Source organism: Tremella mesenterica (genome assembly GCF_000271645.1).
Source record: "Tremella mesenterica DSM 1558 unplaced genomic scaffold TREMEscaffold_3, whole genome shotgun sequence".
NCBI lineage: Eukaryota > Fungi > Basidiomycota > Tremellomycetes > Tremellales > Tremellaceae > Tremella > Tremella mesenterica.
In genome coordinates, this window is record NW_006711227.1 from 1,180,625 (window position 1) to 1,194,613 (window position 13,989).

At 48.6% G+C, this 13,989-nt stretch overlaps 4 protein-coding genes across 4 annotated transcripts; 1 reads left to right on the forward strand and 3 right to left on the reverse strand.

Annotated features, from left to right (window-relative positions):
- Positions 1-2,399: 2,399 nt before the first annotated feature.
- On the reverse strand, positions 2,400-3,614 carry TREMEDRAFT_61195 (uncharacterized protein; the record flags this gene model as incomplete). The annotated part of the gene is made up of 5 exons (XM_007003487.1): positions 2,400-2,650; positions 2,693-2,828; positions 2,873-2,991; positions 3,033-3,537; positions 3,600-3,614. 5 exons carry the CDS (start codon positions 3,612-3,614, stop codon positions 2,400-2,402), a joined length of 1,026 nt encoding a protein of 341 aa, XP_007003549.1.
- Positions 3,615-6,190: 2,576 nt separating this feature from the next.
- TREMEDRAFT_61196 (uncharacterized protein) lies at positions 6,191-6,939 on the reverse strand (the record flags this gene model as incomplete). Its single annotated transcript, XM_007003488.1, has 3 exons — positions 6,191-6,247; positions 6,279-6,564; positions 6,617-6,939. The coding sequence occupies 3 exons, from the start codon at positions 6,937-6,939 to the stop codon at positions 6,191-6,193; spliced, it is 666 nt and encodes a 221-aa protein (XP_007003550.1).
- Positions 6,940-8,165: 1,226 nt separating this feature from the next.
- Positions 8,166-10,315, reverse strand: TREMEDRAFT_61197 (uncharacterized protein; the record flags this gene model as incomplete). Its single annotated transcript, XM_007003489.1, has 8 exons — positions 8,166-8,236; positions 8,375-8,881; positions 8,970-9,002; positions 9,113-9,199; positions 9,240-9,324; positions 9,436-9,707; positions 9,760-9,940; positions 10,253-10,315. The coding sequence occupies 8 exons, from the start codon at positions 10,313-10,315 to the stop codon at positions 8,166-8,168; spliced, it is 1,299 nt and encodes a 432-aa protein (XP_007003551.1).
- An 819-nt stretch (positions 10,316-11,134) lies between these two features.
- TREMEDRAFT_61198 (uncharacterized protein) lies at positions 11,135-13,614 on the forward strand (the record flags this gene model as incomplete). Its single annotated transcript, XM_007003490.1, has 6 exons — positions 11,135-11,207; positions 11,261-11,473; positions 11,537-11,674; positions 11,764-12,106; positions 12,224-13,459; positions 13,515-13,614. The coding sequence occupies 6 exons, from the start codon at positions 11,135-11,137 to the stop codon at positions 13,612-13,614; spliced, it is 2,103 nt and encodes a 700-aa protein (XP_007003552.1).
- Between the last annotated feature and the right edge of the window lie 375 nt (positions 13,615-13,989).

Below are 13,989 nucleotides of genomic sequence, written 5' to 3' on the forward strand. Positions count from 1 at the left end.
CCTCACCCATCAATAAAGGGAACCACCAAACTTCACCCAGTTGTGTATTGGTCTCAAGCAATGACCCCCTGTGAGCTAAACTACACGGTAGGAGAGAAAGAATTACCAGCCATCGTGGACTGCTTGGTCGCCTGGAGGCCCTACTTGGCTAACAGTAGTGATGTTATAAAAGTCATTACAGATCACAAGAACCTAGAATACTTCCAAAGCAAACGACAACTAAATCGAAGGCAGATGAGATGGTTGGAAATATTGGGAGACTTCAACATAGAGATCACTTACCGACCAGGTAGCAAAAATGGGGGAGCAGATGCTCTGACTAGACGAGGAGATTATCATCCGGGAAGAGGGAGTAGCAAGGACCCAGACCTAAACAAAGGCAACTGGCTACAATTGCTACCGACACACGAACAAATTGGATCGAATTCAATGGACTCAGAACACAAAGGACCAAGACACATAGTAAGAGGAGCAATCAGGGAAGACTCATTATTCGGACTCATCAAGAACGGACTGAAAGACTCAGAAGATATAGCAAACATACGACAACTAGGACTACAAATGACACAGACACATAGCACACCGAACACACAGAACACACAGAGCACACAGAGCACACAGAACACACAGGACACACAGAAGACACAGGCTAGCAACGAGACACCAATAGTATCATGGACACAAAGCGGATTACTCTTGTACAAAAACAGAGTAGTCATACCAGAGGGACAGGCAAGATTAGAAGTAATGAAAGCAAGACACGATTCGATACTAGTGGGTCATCCAGGAAGAGACAAAACTATCACCATGGTCAAAGAGGACTATTACTGGCCACATTTGGACGAGTATATTGCGAAATATGTAAAAGGATGTGAGATCTGTAACCGACATAAGACTCATCGACATCAGCCGTATGGACATCTAGTCTCTTTACCAGTACCCACACTCCCGTGGACAGATATCTCTATGGATATGGTGGGACCCCTACCAAAATCGACCGAGTTCGACGCGATACTAGTGATAGTCGATCGACTAACCAAGATGGCTAGGTTTATTCCATGCACAACTGGACTAACAGCGAACAAAGTGGCCGACATCTACATCAAGGAGATCTTTTCAAAACATGGAGTACCTCGAACAATTGTATCAGATAGGGGAACTCAGTTTACAGCGGAAATTTGGAAGGAAATATGTCAGTTCTTAGGAATAAAGAACTTATATTCGATTGCGTATCACCCTCAAACAGATGGACAAACTGAGCGAGTAAATCAACAGATGGAAATCCTGCTCGGAATGTATGTAAACTACAACATGGACAATTGGGATCAACTTCTACCAATTGCTGAGTTCGCTTATAACTGTTCGCCACATAGTAGCCACGGTTTGTGTCCCTTTGAAGCCTGTTACGGCTATGTGCCACACTACGACATCCATTCGCACGATATTCGATCGAAGTCAAACAAGTTGGAGAAGAAATGGAGAGATATGGGAGAATTACATACGGCTGTTCAAGAACAGGTCAGGATGGCTAATGAGATTAGTGGGGAATACTACAACAGGAGGCACAAGAGCATTCCAGAAGAGTTCAGAGAGGGAGAACAGGTCCTACTGAGTACAAAGTATCTTACGACGGAACGACCCAGTCGAAAATTAGAAGCAAAATACATTGGCCCTTTTAAAATCATAAGGAAGGTTGGGAAAAATGCTTTCAAGTTGGATCTACCTCCATCGATGAAAGTGCACAATGTCTTCAATGTCACACTACTGGAACCATATCCTAAGGACATGATACCAGGTCGACAGATACAACCCCCACCACCTGTAGTAATTAACGGCCAGGAAGAAATCCATGTGGAAGCAATTGTGGACAGCAGAATTCGACGAGGGAAGGAAGAATTCAAGGTAAAATGGTTAGGATACACAGGAAATGCGGCCTATGACTGGGAACCACGAGAAAATGTAGAAGAGTTGGCCGTTTTTGGTGAATTTTTGGAAAAGAGGAAAAGGGACCCCAGAAGAAAGTGAGAATTCGATCAAGATCAACAAGACTGGGTCGGAAATGAATGCATACACAGGAAATATACCTACAAATAGAGAGATATAAACACACTAGAAGTTGGAGGTGGTAGAATTGGCTCGGGGACGACGGGCCGAAGCGGGAATACGAATGACATTGCGGGGAAGAGGAGTATGGGGAGAAGAGGATGGACCGGCGACTGGTTGAGAGGAACTCAATCCTGTAGGATCACCAGTAGAAGTAAGATGATCCAGAGTTTCATCGGCGGTAGGAGGAGCGTAGTTGGCAGAAATAAGGTGGAGAGATTTGTACAAATCCAGATGTTGAGAGGGGAGAGGAAGGAGAAGGGAGGTAAAGAGATGGATGTAACCCGAAAGTTGGGTCAGACAGGCGGATTGATCATGGGCAGGAAGGGATCGATAACGGACCGAAGCTGCACAAAGTTCGTGCTCCAGGACAAAGGTAACCTTGGAAGTGACCGTTCTTGCTCCCACAACGATACCCTATACATCAACATCGACCAAGTTCGAAGGAAATAGACGGGTACCTCACGAAATTTGGACTCGGGATTGTTGGTCTTCACCGAACATTTTGAAGTACCCTTAGCAGAACATTCGCCGCACACACCACCGACTGAATTGCATCAACATCGAACGAGTCGCAACAAGAACTTACGAGGGCCAATACAACCAACACGAAAGTCTTCACCACCATCGAGACGGCGTTGACAATCGGTACAGAGCTCACCCTCTAGTCGAACAACAGCACCATTTTTGTTGCGGAGGCGCCAACCTTGGGCCAAACGATCGAGCTAATGATTGGAATCGATGAAACTTGAAAGAATTCAAGGCTTACAGCGTTCTTAAACCACTTTACAGTGGGCTTGATGGCGTTGGTCTCGCGGAATCGATCCAGAGCTTCGTCCTTCAACGCAAGACGAACGGAGGAGAAGGTCATGCTGGACCAAAGGGCAGCTAACAAGTCAGAAGCGAACAGAACTCGGTGGAATTCTCACCGATCTCGGAGTCTTTTCGATCCTGGAGCAACTTAACCAGTTCATCATTGGCCGGAACCTTGCGAGGGGCGTGAAAAATGGTTTCGAGTTCATTGGGAACCTCGACAAGTCCCTCTGAATAATCAGAAGGTGGCGCAGGGGACTTATTACCGGGAGAATTTTCATTTTCAACGACGGTGCCGTGTTCGGATTCGACGGACTTGGCGGGAGATAGGTTCTCACCAGTGGCAGATGGCCCAGCACCCCCTTCGAAGTCGATATATTGCTCGATGACCTGGTTATCAAGGGACGATTGTGGTTCGCGAGAAGGACCGGATTGATACTTCTCCTTAATGGTGTCGAGAGCTCGTCGAGACGCATCAACCAATGGGGGTTGAGAGGAAGCGGGCACTTGGGAAGTAATTCTCATTCTTTTCGTTTGACGCATGGGAAGTTCGGGGTCGACGTCGGGTAGGATTGCCAAGGTAGAAGCTCGAGTTTGACGGGAGGAGGTGGAAGGAGACAACTAGTCTCGTCAGCCAGTGAGAAATAGGAGGATATACATCGAATTCGAAAGGAATTGCTTACAGTACGCTTAGACATGCTCACAGACAGGTCAGAGTTGGAAGGATACTCTAAGATATGAATAAGATATGGATGGATAATGATAGATAAGTAAAAAGAACGACAAACAAGAGGTAAAGAGAGAATGAGGAGGAAAGAAGAGAAAGAAGACGGGGAGGTAACTTGGTCAGTAATTTCTCGATCACATTGGAGGTCCGTGCGGGTGACGCGTTTTCATGGCAACCGTCACACTAGCGTGGGTATGATGTCAGGGCGCACCAAAGGTGTCTAAGAACAATCGATGTGCATCACCTGGTTACAGGGTTCAGGATCCTCGGCGAGGATCCTTGAGACAGGGGGGGAAACTTGTTAGGGGGGAAACTTATTAGGGGGAAAACTTGTTACGGGGTAACAACGAATCGAGAGGACTCTATCGAGTTCGACGGATTAGGACAGAGGAAAGCGGGAGTTGGAGGCAGTGCTGCAGTAGGTAGGGACGGGTTTTCCCCTTTCGAGATTTCCCCACTGGGTTTGCTCAAAGCGGTTTTTCACCTGTCCGAGTATGTACGTACGTAGACGCTTGCAGCAGGAAGAGGACAAGGGCGAGGATATCCGTAGACAGTATATAGTACAATCAGCAAAGTACCAACTTTGCTGATTCTTCAATATCATTCTTTGGCTACATCGATTGCAGAGGAGACACGATCCATTAGCACCAGAGCCCCTAGATTTCCACAAGACATCCATCGAGTTTGACCCAACCTGCGACCTAGCCATCGTGTTTCCAGTACCGTTACAGTATCTCAATTTGAATATAGCTATCTCTATCAATCTTTCACTACTGACAACAAGCAAGGATTGCTGAAGAACTTCAGCAATCTTCTCAGCTAATATTATCTACTCCTCCTAGATGTTCACCCAACCCTCTCGCGCTTAGACGTACTTCAACGCACTTTGTCCAACTTCCCCGAGTCCCCGGCCATCCTTCTCCTCCTTTGACTACCTCTGCCTGACTGTAGTGAACCTACATGAGTAGTAGTATACACCTTCCATACTTCTCTTGTATCGGTCTCATCTATCTAGTAGTTACAACCTCTGTCCGTAGTTGGAGGCTACTTCAGTGTCAAGGATACTGCCCACCCTGGGACAGAGGACAAAGGACAAGGACTAGGAGTACAAGGAATATACTTAAGATAACACGACTGAGTCCAACAAGGAATGGGACTGTGACCCAAGGAATGTCTCTGGCTTGTCTGACAAGACTAGAGGTAACTGGAATGGACTGGACTGGACTGGATTGGATTGGACTCCAAAAGGGTGGCAATGGATATGACTTTTGATCAAGAACTAAAGAAGACTACAAAGTACAAGATAGGGTTTATATAGACAAATCAGCCTTTTCCAAGAGGCTCGTGCAGACCTGCGGAATATGAGCGCTCTGAACCGTCCTGTACTGTCCTGCATGCATTGCCATGCATCCCACCGATAACCACTGATATCCTACAATGCCATATCTGTATTTGCCTACGTCCTACTATGACATCCTACGGGATGCGCCGGAAGTCACTCGACTCTGTTGAAGGTGGTCGATGAGGAACTATGCAGAACATAGAAGTGCTGCAAGAACAAGAGACTGAGATATTATGCCTTAGCAGGCATTAGAACAGAGGAACTAGAGACTAGAGATTTACTGGGGACTTATCCCTTGCAGGCATGGGAGCTAAGCACCGACATACTAGAATGATACTTGGAGTTTATGCCTGATAGGCATGAGAGCAGAGGTGAAATATTAATACACAAAAGTGGAGGTTGGACTTGTTTGGAGCAACAAGGAACACGTGATGGTGTGATTCATGACAACATAGTTTGTGACAGAAGTATAGATAGTTTACAGATTGCTGAACTTCTTCAGTGATACTTGATTGTTGTCAGTAGCGAGAGATATATTCAGTAGCTACAACCTTCAAGTTAGGAGAGCTACCATTCAGCAGTTCAATGTACCACGGCGAGGTTAGCCGCAGTTCATCAACAATCATCTTATCATTTACCACTCAACGTATTACTACTGTATAGTTAGCCGTAGTTCCCCGATGAGTACCCTGCCTCAGTGAGACATCAACGCCCTAGTACGCCATAGTTAGCCGAGGTTTGTCGACCATCGGTCAGTACAGAAGAAGAACCAACGTTTCTGACAATGTTACAATATGGTTTGTGACATCATGATTGGAAAGGGGCTACAGAAAAAGATGAGATGAATGCATGCATGGGAGGAAGAAACAGCATTTGGAAATTTAAATTGATGAGTATGCTATTGTGCAACAACCCAATCAGCTGCACTCATCTCCGCTTGATACAAAGCAGAAAGGGACTGTCCAAGATCTCAACATGGCAGGTATTCTTCAGCCAGTCACATTTATACCTGTGACACTTCAAAGTGTCATGTCTTCTGTACATCAGCTAACATACATCACGACCCCCCAATGGCAGCTAAGTACTGGAGAGGGCATAAAGCGATGTTAGCGCCTTGGCCAAATCCATTTCCCAGTAGTTGACCATTGGCTCTTGAGGCATGCGAGGACACCTGTTCAAGGGTCGCCTGTGCCTCGGAAGTTCCTTCAGGTGATGCCGCAAGCCCTCATAAGGGAGTAATTCTGCAGGTATGGTGTATGTCCCTGATGAGTTCAGCTCAAGATTGGTGCTTACAACTGAAGGGATATCCTCATCTTCTGAGTGGTCTACATGTGTCTGTGCTGCAAGTCTCCCAATTGCCTCCTGAACACATCTGTGTACTGCTAGCTCGTCATCTCCTTGTTTTGGGTAATCCCCAATGAAGAGTTGAACGTCACCAAAGCCCTCATCCCGCAATAATTGAGTGGTTGCTTTCGGATTATCTTTGAGCGAGTCAAAGTTGTCACACAGCAAAAATATATGATTGAACATGATTGAGACAAGGAGAGTATTGAGAGTTTCTTTCTGGAAGGGATAAGAACTGAGCAATTCAGTTTGAGTTACCTCTTCTCAAGTAGTGAACAGTGACTTACCAACACACTTTCTGTGTCAGGTATTGGTTGGAAACTCGATCTACTACAGCGGAATCACCTGAGTGCGCGTATGGAGAAGAGTTGCTGCCGGAATGCAAGGTGCTTGGAGGTACCAAACTGAACTCGAGAATGATTGTTGTAGCAGGTTTCTTGTCACCTATCGAGATTGACCCGAGGTCAGGCCACGGTCCCAATCTCAAGTCAAGGTCGGTCTCAGAAGATGGATCAGAGAGGCTCCCATTACCCCTGTCACCGGAGACATCATCAGCCCTTGTTGCAACTGGCGTAGACTCATCGTTCTTCCATAAATTCTTGTATGTCATTTCCAGAGCAGACCCTTGCACAGCCTTCTATCAGGTCATATAATTGCAAAGACAACTTGAGGGATTTGGGAGGGATGGAGAGGTTTAAGTATGATGGAAAACCGTGAGAAATTAATTCTGATGTTGAATCTCGACGTCATTTTTCACGTCATAGACAGCTTAGCACTACGTAATTGGTCACAATGGTAGAATAAAGGAGCGGTGAGATATGTCCAAACGGATTGACATCCTCTCCCCTTCCCCCTGACTATCAACGAAAGGTGATCTCATCCGCTCATTTCCCCCTGTTGACTTTCCGTGCGCGTCATTCAGCCACTATCCTCGAGGCCGATCAGGGAATCATAACGATAGCTTGGACCGGACGTTCTCACCAGGAAACTGATCAATGTTACTTGGAGAGAGCAAGTTGCTTCCCCCATCAGGCAACGTAATCTGACACAAGCTTATTACTGACCGACTGTCACGACCAGTCCTTATAGTGAGATCAACTCTCGCTAGCAGAGTTGATATTGAGCCTTTTAGGACGGTTTATGATCACGGGCTCGCTACCCGGTCATGACACCAACTCCGTTCAAAATCTTCCGTTTCCTGAGCACAATATGTGATACAAGATGATGATGGTACATAAAGTATCAAACTGTACCTGAACAGGTTCTCCTCTTCTTATCAAAGACGCTTCAATGCCTGGTCCCAGTCCGCGGTCAATCGAGAAGTTAAATCACATTCAGAGCCAGAATCAAGTGAGGAGATCAGGCTGACGTTAGTTGTGGTAGTTCATCTTTCTGTGAGAAGGCAATGTAACGTAGCTGATTGACTTTCAAATCAATTGGTCTTAGGATGTTGGAATACTCATGGGAAGGAATTGAAGTAGATGAGTTGGTAGACAGCCAAAACATTGGACACATGTGGTGAGAAAAGGGATCTATCTTTACAGCTGACCAAGTTATGCCAAGGCATCTCTCAAAATGGATTGAAAGACATACTTGTCTCATCTCCATCCCATGCACCTGAGAATTGTGCACTTGAAGCCTGCCACGGACCGTCCTGTTCTGTACTATGGGTTGCTGTTAAGGACCCAGCCGGAGACGGACCGCTCCGGAGTGGTCTGGCTAGGCAGGAGGCTTTGGGACCGGGTCAGAGATGCGTGCACCTCCGGAGCAGCATGGTCTCCCAGTGGGTCCGTAACTGCTACTCCTGGACAGACCAAGAGGGAGACTATATATGCTTCAAGAAGCTCTTGCACCCACGGAAGTTGGAAGCAGCGCTTGCATCCATATCCGACCAAAGACATGATTACCTACTTGGTTACACGTATATGCATTGTGGTTTTCAGTCACTGTGACCTGAACCTATCATTGATCTATGTACAATCTCTGTTCTACTGACCAGCACCACCTGAATATGAGAAAGAAGTCATGAGGAGAGAGAAACTCACTGTCAAATTGTAGCTCAGCTCCATACTTCTCCTTGAATACCTCTCGAGCCTGTAGGATCCGTTTCACACGTTCTTTCTGTTCTGCCGCCTCTTGCATAAACCCAGACTGATTGAGACCTCTCCGTTTACTCATGATCATGGTAGCAAGTTCATGCCAAAGCCATATCTTGTATTTCCTAGCGAGTCGGAGAAGCGGTCGAGGTAAGGACCAAACCTGCCCATCAATTTCCCAAGACTCCTCCCTCCAAAGCTCGTCGGGTGTTGCGATGTAGTTGGGGAATTCATCAAGTGGTGAGCAACCATGCCAGAAGGAAGAGGGAACACCATCTTCGTCATAGTCACTCCAGGACTCAAGGGAATGATCGTTAGCTGGCCACGGGGTATTCGCCCGTCGATGTTCTCTTCTTTGTACCGAAGTGTCGCTTTCTGAACTTGTGTCATTGTCCAAGCTTGGAGCAGCTTGTGTATAGGAGGGAGCAGTCATGGAAGTGGTAGTTGACCGATCACCTGGGATCAGTGAAGATACTCCCTTGATCAAGAACTATTTACCACTGTTTGTAGTATCACTCATATCCAAGTCTGTTTCACGCCTCACCTGCTTCTTCTCTGTCCTCCTTCTCTTCTTTTTCTGTTGTCTAGTTCTATCAGAGCTCTCAGGCAATGTAATCAAAGTACGCTCTGTAGCGGTAAGACGGGAGTAATTGTTACACTCATGCTCTGCACCATGGCAGTACAGACCGCACTTGACATTCTTTTGTCTACACCGACATCGATTTGTGGTACATTCCCCTTTACAGCGGCAATGCACTTCTACCTTCTTGATATCTGAAGTATCAGCCACATGATGATCACGGAAACTACTCACCAAAAATTTTATATGCTGCTTCTCTCAATGTAACTTGTGGGAAAGTGTTCCATTTTGACCATCCCAGATGTAGAGAAACCGGTATCTGGAGGTCATCTGCCGGATTGAGTACTTTGCTTTGATATAATCGGGTGAGGACTCCCTCAGAGCAAAGAAGTCGATATGTGTTGCTCTTCTCTGGAAATACCTCACATACCACACAAGGAATACGACTAGCAGGAGCACCTGGCCGATCTTGAGGAGGAACAAACAGTGTGACTTTATCGCCGGTTTTGTAGGTCCAGTTCTTCTGATTGCGTCCATGTTGCTCCACCATTTTGGCTCGACAGAGAGCTTGTCGTTCTCGCATCTTTGTGATGATGTGGTCACTTGCTGTTGGATTCCGACGTGCATGTTCATCCTCCATAATGAGCTGTTGAACCGGGTTGGTAGACGAAGGCTCAGCAGGAGACTGTAGAGGAGTTGTTTCTGGTTGATCAGGCAAAGTTCAAGAACATGACAGAGTAATAAATGCACTTACCAAGCGTGGTCTGCGGATTAGATCCTTGCCCTTCCTGTGGTGTTTCCGTCTCATCCTCCTGATCTTCCCAACGAAAAGGGAGTGGTGTCCCTTCATTATCCTCTTCGTCATCCTCAATTGCTGTCCTGCCATCATCCAACCTAACCTCTTCCACAATGTCTCTGTCACGGCTGTCGAACAACTATCTTCTAGTAGACCGACGGTCGACGAACCTCGGCTAACTTGACGCTTCTAAGTCGATGTCTCACCCAACTAGGAGGGCGCAGACGTCGAAAGGAGTGTAACTACGGCGTACTTCGGCGTAGTTACTCTAACTGAGGTTTTGTTCTACTGATGGCGATGTATCTCGATTGTATATAGCTATCTCTATGTCTTTCACTACTGACAACAATCAAGGATCGCTGAAGAACTTCAGCGATCTTCTCAGCTAATATTATCTACTCCTCCTAGACGTTCATCCAACCCTCTCGCGCTTTGACGTACTTCAACGCACTTCGTCCAACTTCCCCGAGCCCTCGGCCATCCTCTTCCTCCTTCGACTAACTCCGCCTAACATCGCCGCACTTCTGCTCCCATTGTCCCTACTTAGCCTAACTCCATCTAACTTCGCCGTACTTCTGCTCCCATTGTCCCTACTTAGCCTAACTCCGTCTAACTTCGCCGTACTTCTGCTCCCATTGTTCCTACTTAGCCTAACTCCGTCTAACTTCGCCGTACTTGGTGTCAGAAGTCCTGAGTTACGTGTAGAGTAAAGAGGTTAAGGCGTGATGGGGTTTTGATGGCCAAAGGAGGGTCATTGTTGGTGGAGTAATCGAGGTGTCGCGACGTAGTTCGTGACAGTCGCCCCCTTCTTTAGCCGCGAACGTCCTCGTGAGCGATTACACCTCTGTCGTGTCAAGAGAACTTAGCAGCGTAGTACCCCCATTCTCTCCCTCCCCATGACCATCCTTCACCCTTCTGCTCTTTGCGCCGCACTTCGTAGTTGGGCCTCCTTTCACTCCAAAACCCGACAATGAGACTCCCCTAACTTCGTCGAGGTTTGCCGTAAGAAGCCCTGTGTCTTTTGTAGGTGAGACACGCTTCTTGAATGGCAGCCGAACAACACCGTTGTTTGTCGAAGTAACCCTCGCTTATATTGAGATGAGACACTATAGCGTGGGAATTTTGATCGTCCCTGCGATGCCTTTTGTTGATGAAACGCGAAGTTTGCTGCATGTTGACGACGAGGGTTTAGGTTTGATTATACTAAATACTGAGCAGTTCGTCGAGCTTCTCTCTTTTTCCCATCTGCTTTCAAAACTTTCTATCTCTCTTACCTAGAAAACAGATTTGTTACCTTGAATCATCTTTTATTTCTTTAAGTATTTTTAACGTCATGGCCCCTCCTACTCCCACCTCTAACCCTTTCGCCGCCATGAGGAACTTTGGTGGTATGGTGTCGTCTGCTCGTGAGTTATTCCTCGACACTTACCTTACTTCGCCGGACTTGGCTGATGTTCAGTTTCCTTCGGCGACAGATCTCGCCAAGTCTCCTCCCTCGGCCTCGGCACCCTCTCTTTGGGGGAGCCGTCTGGCGATGTCCCGCCTCCTCGCTCCGCTTCTCCTCCCGCCGGTCCTCCCGCTGGTTCTCCCTCTGCTTCTCCTCCTCCTGGTTCTCGCTCTGCTTCCCCTCCTGCCGCCAGCCCTCGCCGCAGGACGCCCGCCTTTCGTCCTGGTGAGTCTCCGTCCTCCTCCGACCAGGAGTCGCTCAGTGGTTCGGAGTCGGACGATCAGTCAGACTTCGAAGGAAAAGGGGGTGATTATAGTGATGAGGATGATAGAATCGTGTCGGAGGGTGAAACCGAGTTAGAGGAACACTCGGATGATGATATGGTGGCGGTTAGTGTAGAGGACAACAACGTAGATAGTCCTGAGCGTGAGTTCTTCGTCCAACCTCTCACACCTTCGCCGAACTTGGCCTTGTTTATCTGTTCTTTAGCTCTTCAAGACATTGCTAACTCGCAGCCGCTCCTGCCCCTCCCCCTGCTCAAATTGTGGGCCAGAAACGACGCCGTTCCCTCTCCTCTTCTTCTTCTTCCTCTTCTTCTTCTTCCTCTTCTTCTTCCTCTTCCGGGGTTCTCCCCCCCCCCAACGCCATCGCCGCTGCCGCTGCTGCTGCCGCCGCCGCCGCCGCCGGTCCTGCTGCCGCCGCCCCCGTCGCTGCTCCCCCCCCTTCTCCCAGAGGGGAGCCTTCGCCCAAACGGGTGAAGAGATCACTGCGGGAAGAAGAGTACTTGTGGGAGAAGATGAAGTCCGAGCCTGGTCGTTGGATCGCGGTTGGTGTTGACGAAGCGTGTGATCGTTGCCGGTGAGTCCACCTATTCGTACTACGCCGAAGTTACTCCTGCTAATTAGTAGACGTGAGATTATCACGTATAATCGTCCAAACTGGCCCTGCCTCAAGGCAGTCAGGCCACACAACAAGGCCCTCCGTTGTGCTTCATGCACGTCTGGCCCCTGCTCCTTCTGTCCCGTTTCCTCTGCCCGGGACATCCGACTCTTCGCCCTTCCCCCTTCCTCAGACTCCAGCGTCTGTCCCCCGCTCGCGGGTACCTCCTTCGTCTCTCCGGTCGGTTCTCCGGTCGGTTCGCCGTACTTCGCCGGACCTCCGCCCGTCGCCTCCGTCGCCGTCGCCCTTCGCCCCTGTGGCCGGCCCATCACGTCTCCCGGCTGTTCCTCCTTCGTCTTCTCGCCGTCCTTCGGCCTCTGCTCCTTCGGCCTCCCGTCCTTCGGCCTCTCGTCCTTCGGCGCCACGTCCGTCCTCTCCAGTGGTAGCTTCTCCTCCGGCTCACAGCACCCGAAGTCGGCGTCCTTCTGTTCCTCTGGCCACTTCGGCGGCCCCTCCCGTCACCCCTCCCTCTGCTCCCCAGAAGACACCGAAGTCTTCTTTAAAGAAATCAAAAGGGAAATCTAAAGAGAAGGAGGTTGCCTTCAATGATGGTGATGTGGAAGGTGAAGATACTCAGCGTGCTGGTCCCTCTGCTCCCCGGTTGTCCCTCGTCCACCCTCGTATCTCCCTGGACGTCCGTATTCCTGAGGACGAAAAGGAATTCGCCACTTATCGTTCTCTCGTCCTCGGTCTCACTACTCAGCTTGAGGCTGCCCGAAATGATACATCTCTCCTGCTTGACTTCTCTTCTCGTCAAGCTAACGCTTTAAACAATCTTACTGCGGCGTTAGTAGATGTAGTCAACACTGGGGCTCTGCACGACGAAGCAAGGACAAGGTTAGCGGACGTCTCTCGCCGAAGCCTTACTGAGATAGCCGATGTTCGCCGAAGACTGTTCGACACCCCCTTCCTAGTCACTCCTATGGCGTATGAGCCACCACCGTCCCTTGACTGGTTAGGTCGCCGTAGTAATTCTCGTGTCCCAGCTTCCGCCCAGACTGCTCTCGACCTCCTCAGTCTTCCCTTCGAGTGTCTACGGACCATACGTTCTCTGTGGAGGACCCCGAGCATGCAAGCTGCTCGAGATGTCCAGGACTTCGGTGACTTCTTTGGGGCTATGAATCGGGCATGGAATGCTTCTCTCTCTACTGCGTTCCCGTCTGAGACTCTCGATCTACCTTCGGTCATCGGTAGCCTCCACACCAATCCCGCGGGACCGAGTAGATCGAAGGAGAAAGGAAAAGGAAAAGGTAAGGGTAAGAGTAAGGACAAGTGAGCGGTACGTAGCTGTAATCCTATGTTGTATGCAGTACGTTCTATCTCCTAGCCCTTCGCAGTCGCCCTTCCTTCGGCTTAGTAGGGTGAAGTTCGTGGAACTTCGCCAATATGTCGTCAGCTCCATCGACGTTCTCCACTGGTTCCCATGATACTGAGTCGTCTGTTCCTTCGTAACCTAACCACTCCACCAAGTACTCTAACTTTCCTGATCTCTTATTTACTCTAGAGTCTACAATGTCTTTTACCTCCCACGATTCCCCTACATTATCTACCTCTACTGGGCCAGGTGGTTCAGCTTGCTGACCAGGAAATATTGGAGGGTGATAAGGACGGAGCAAGGAGACATGGAATACATCATGGATACCTGCCATCGTTCCTGGTAATTCCAATTTACAAGCATGAGAACCTACCTGCCGTACTACCTTGTACGGCCCACTTTGCTTAACATCTAACTTCTTCATTGGTCTCTTCGTCTTAATATTCTCTAACGACAGCATCACTAGGTCTCCCTCCGCGAAGTTCGG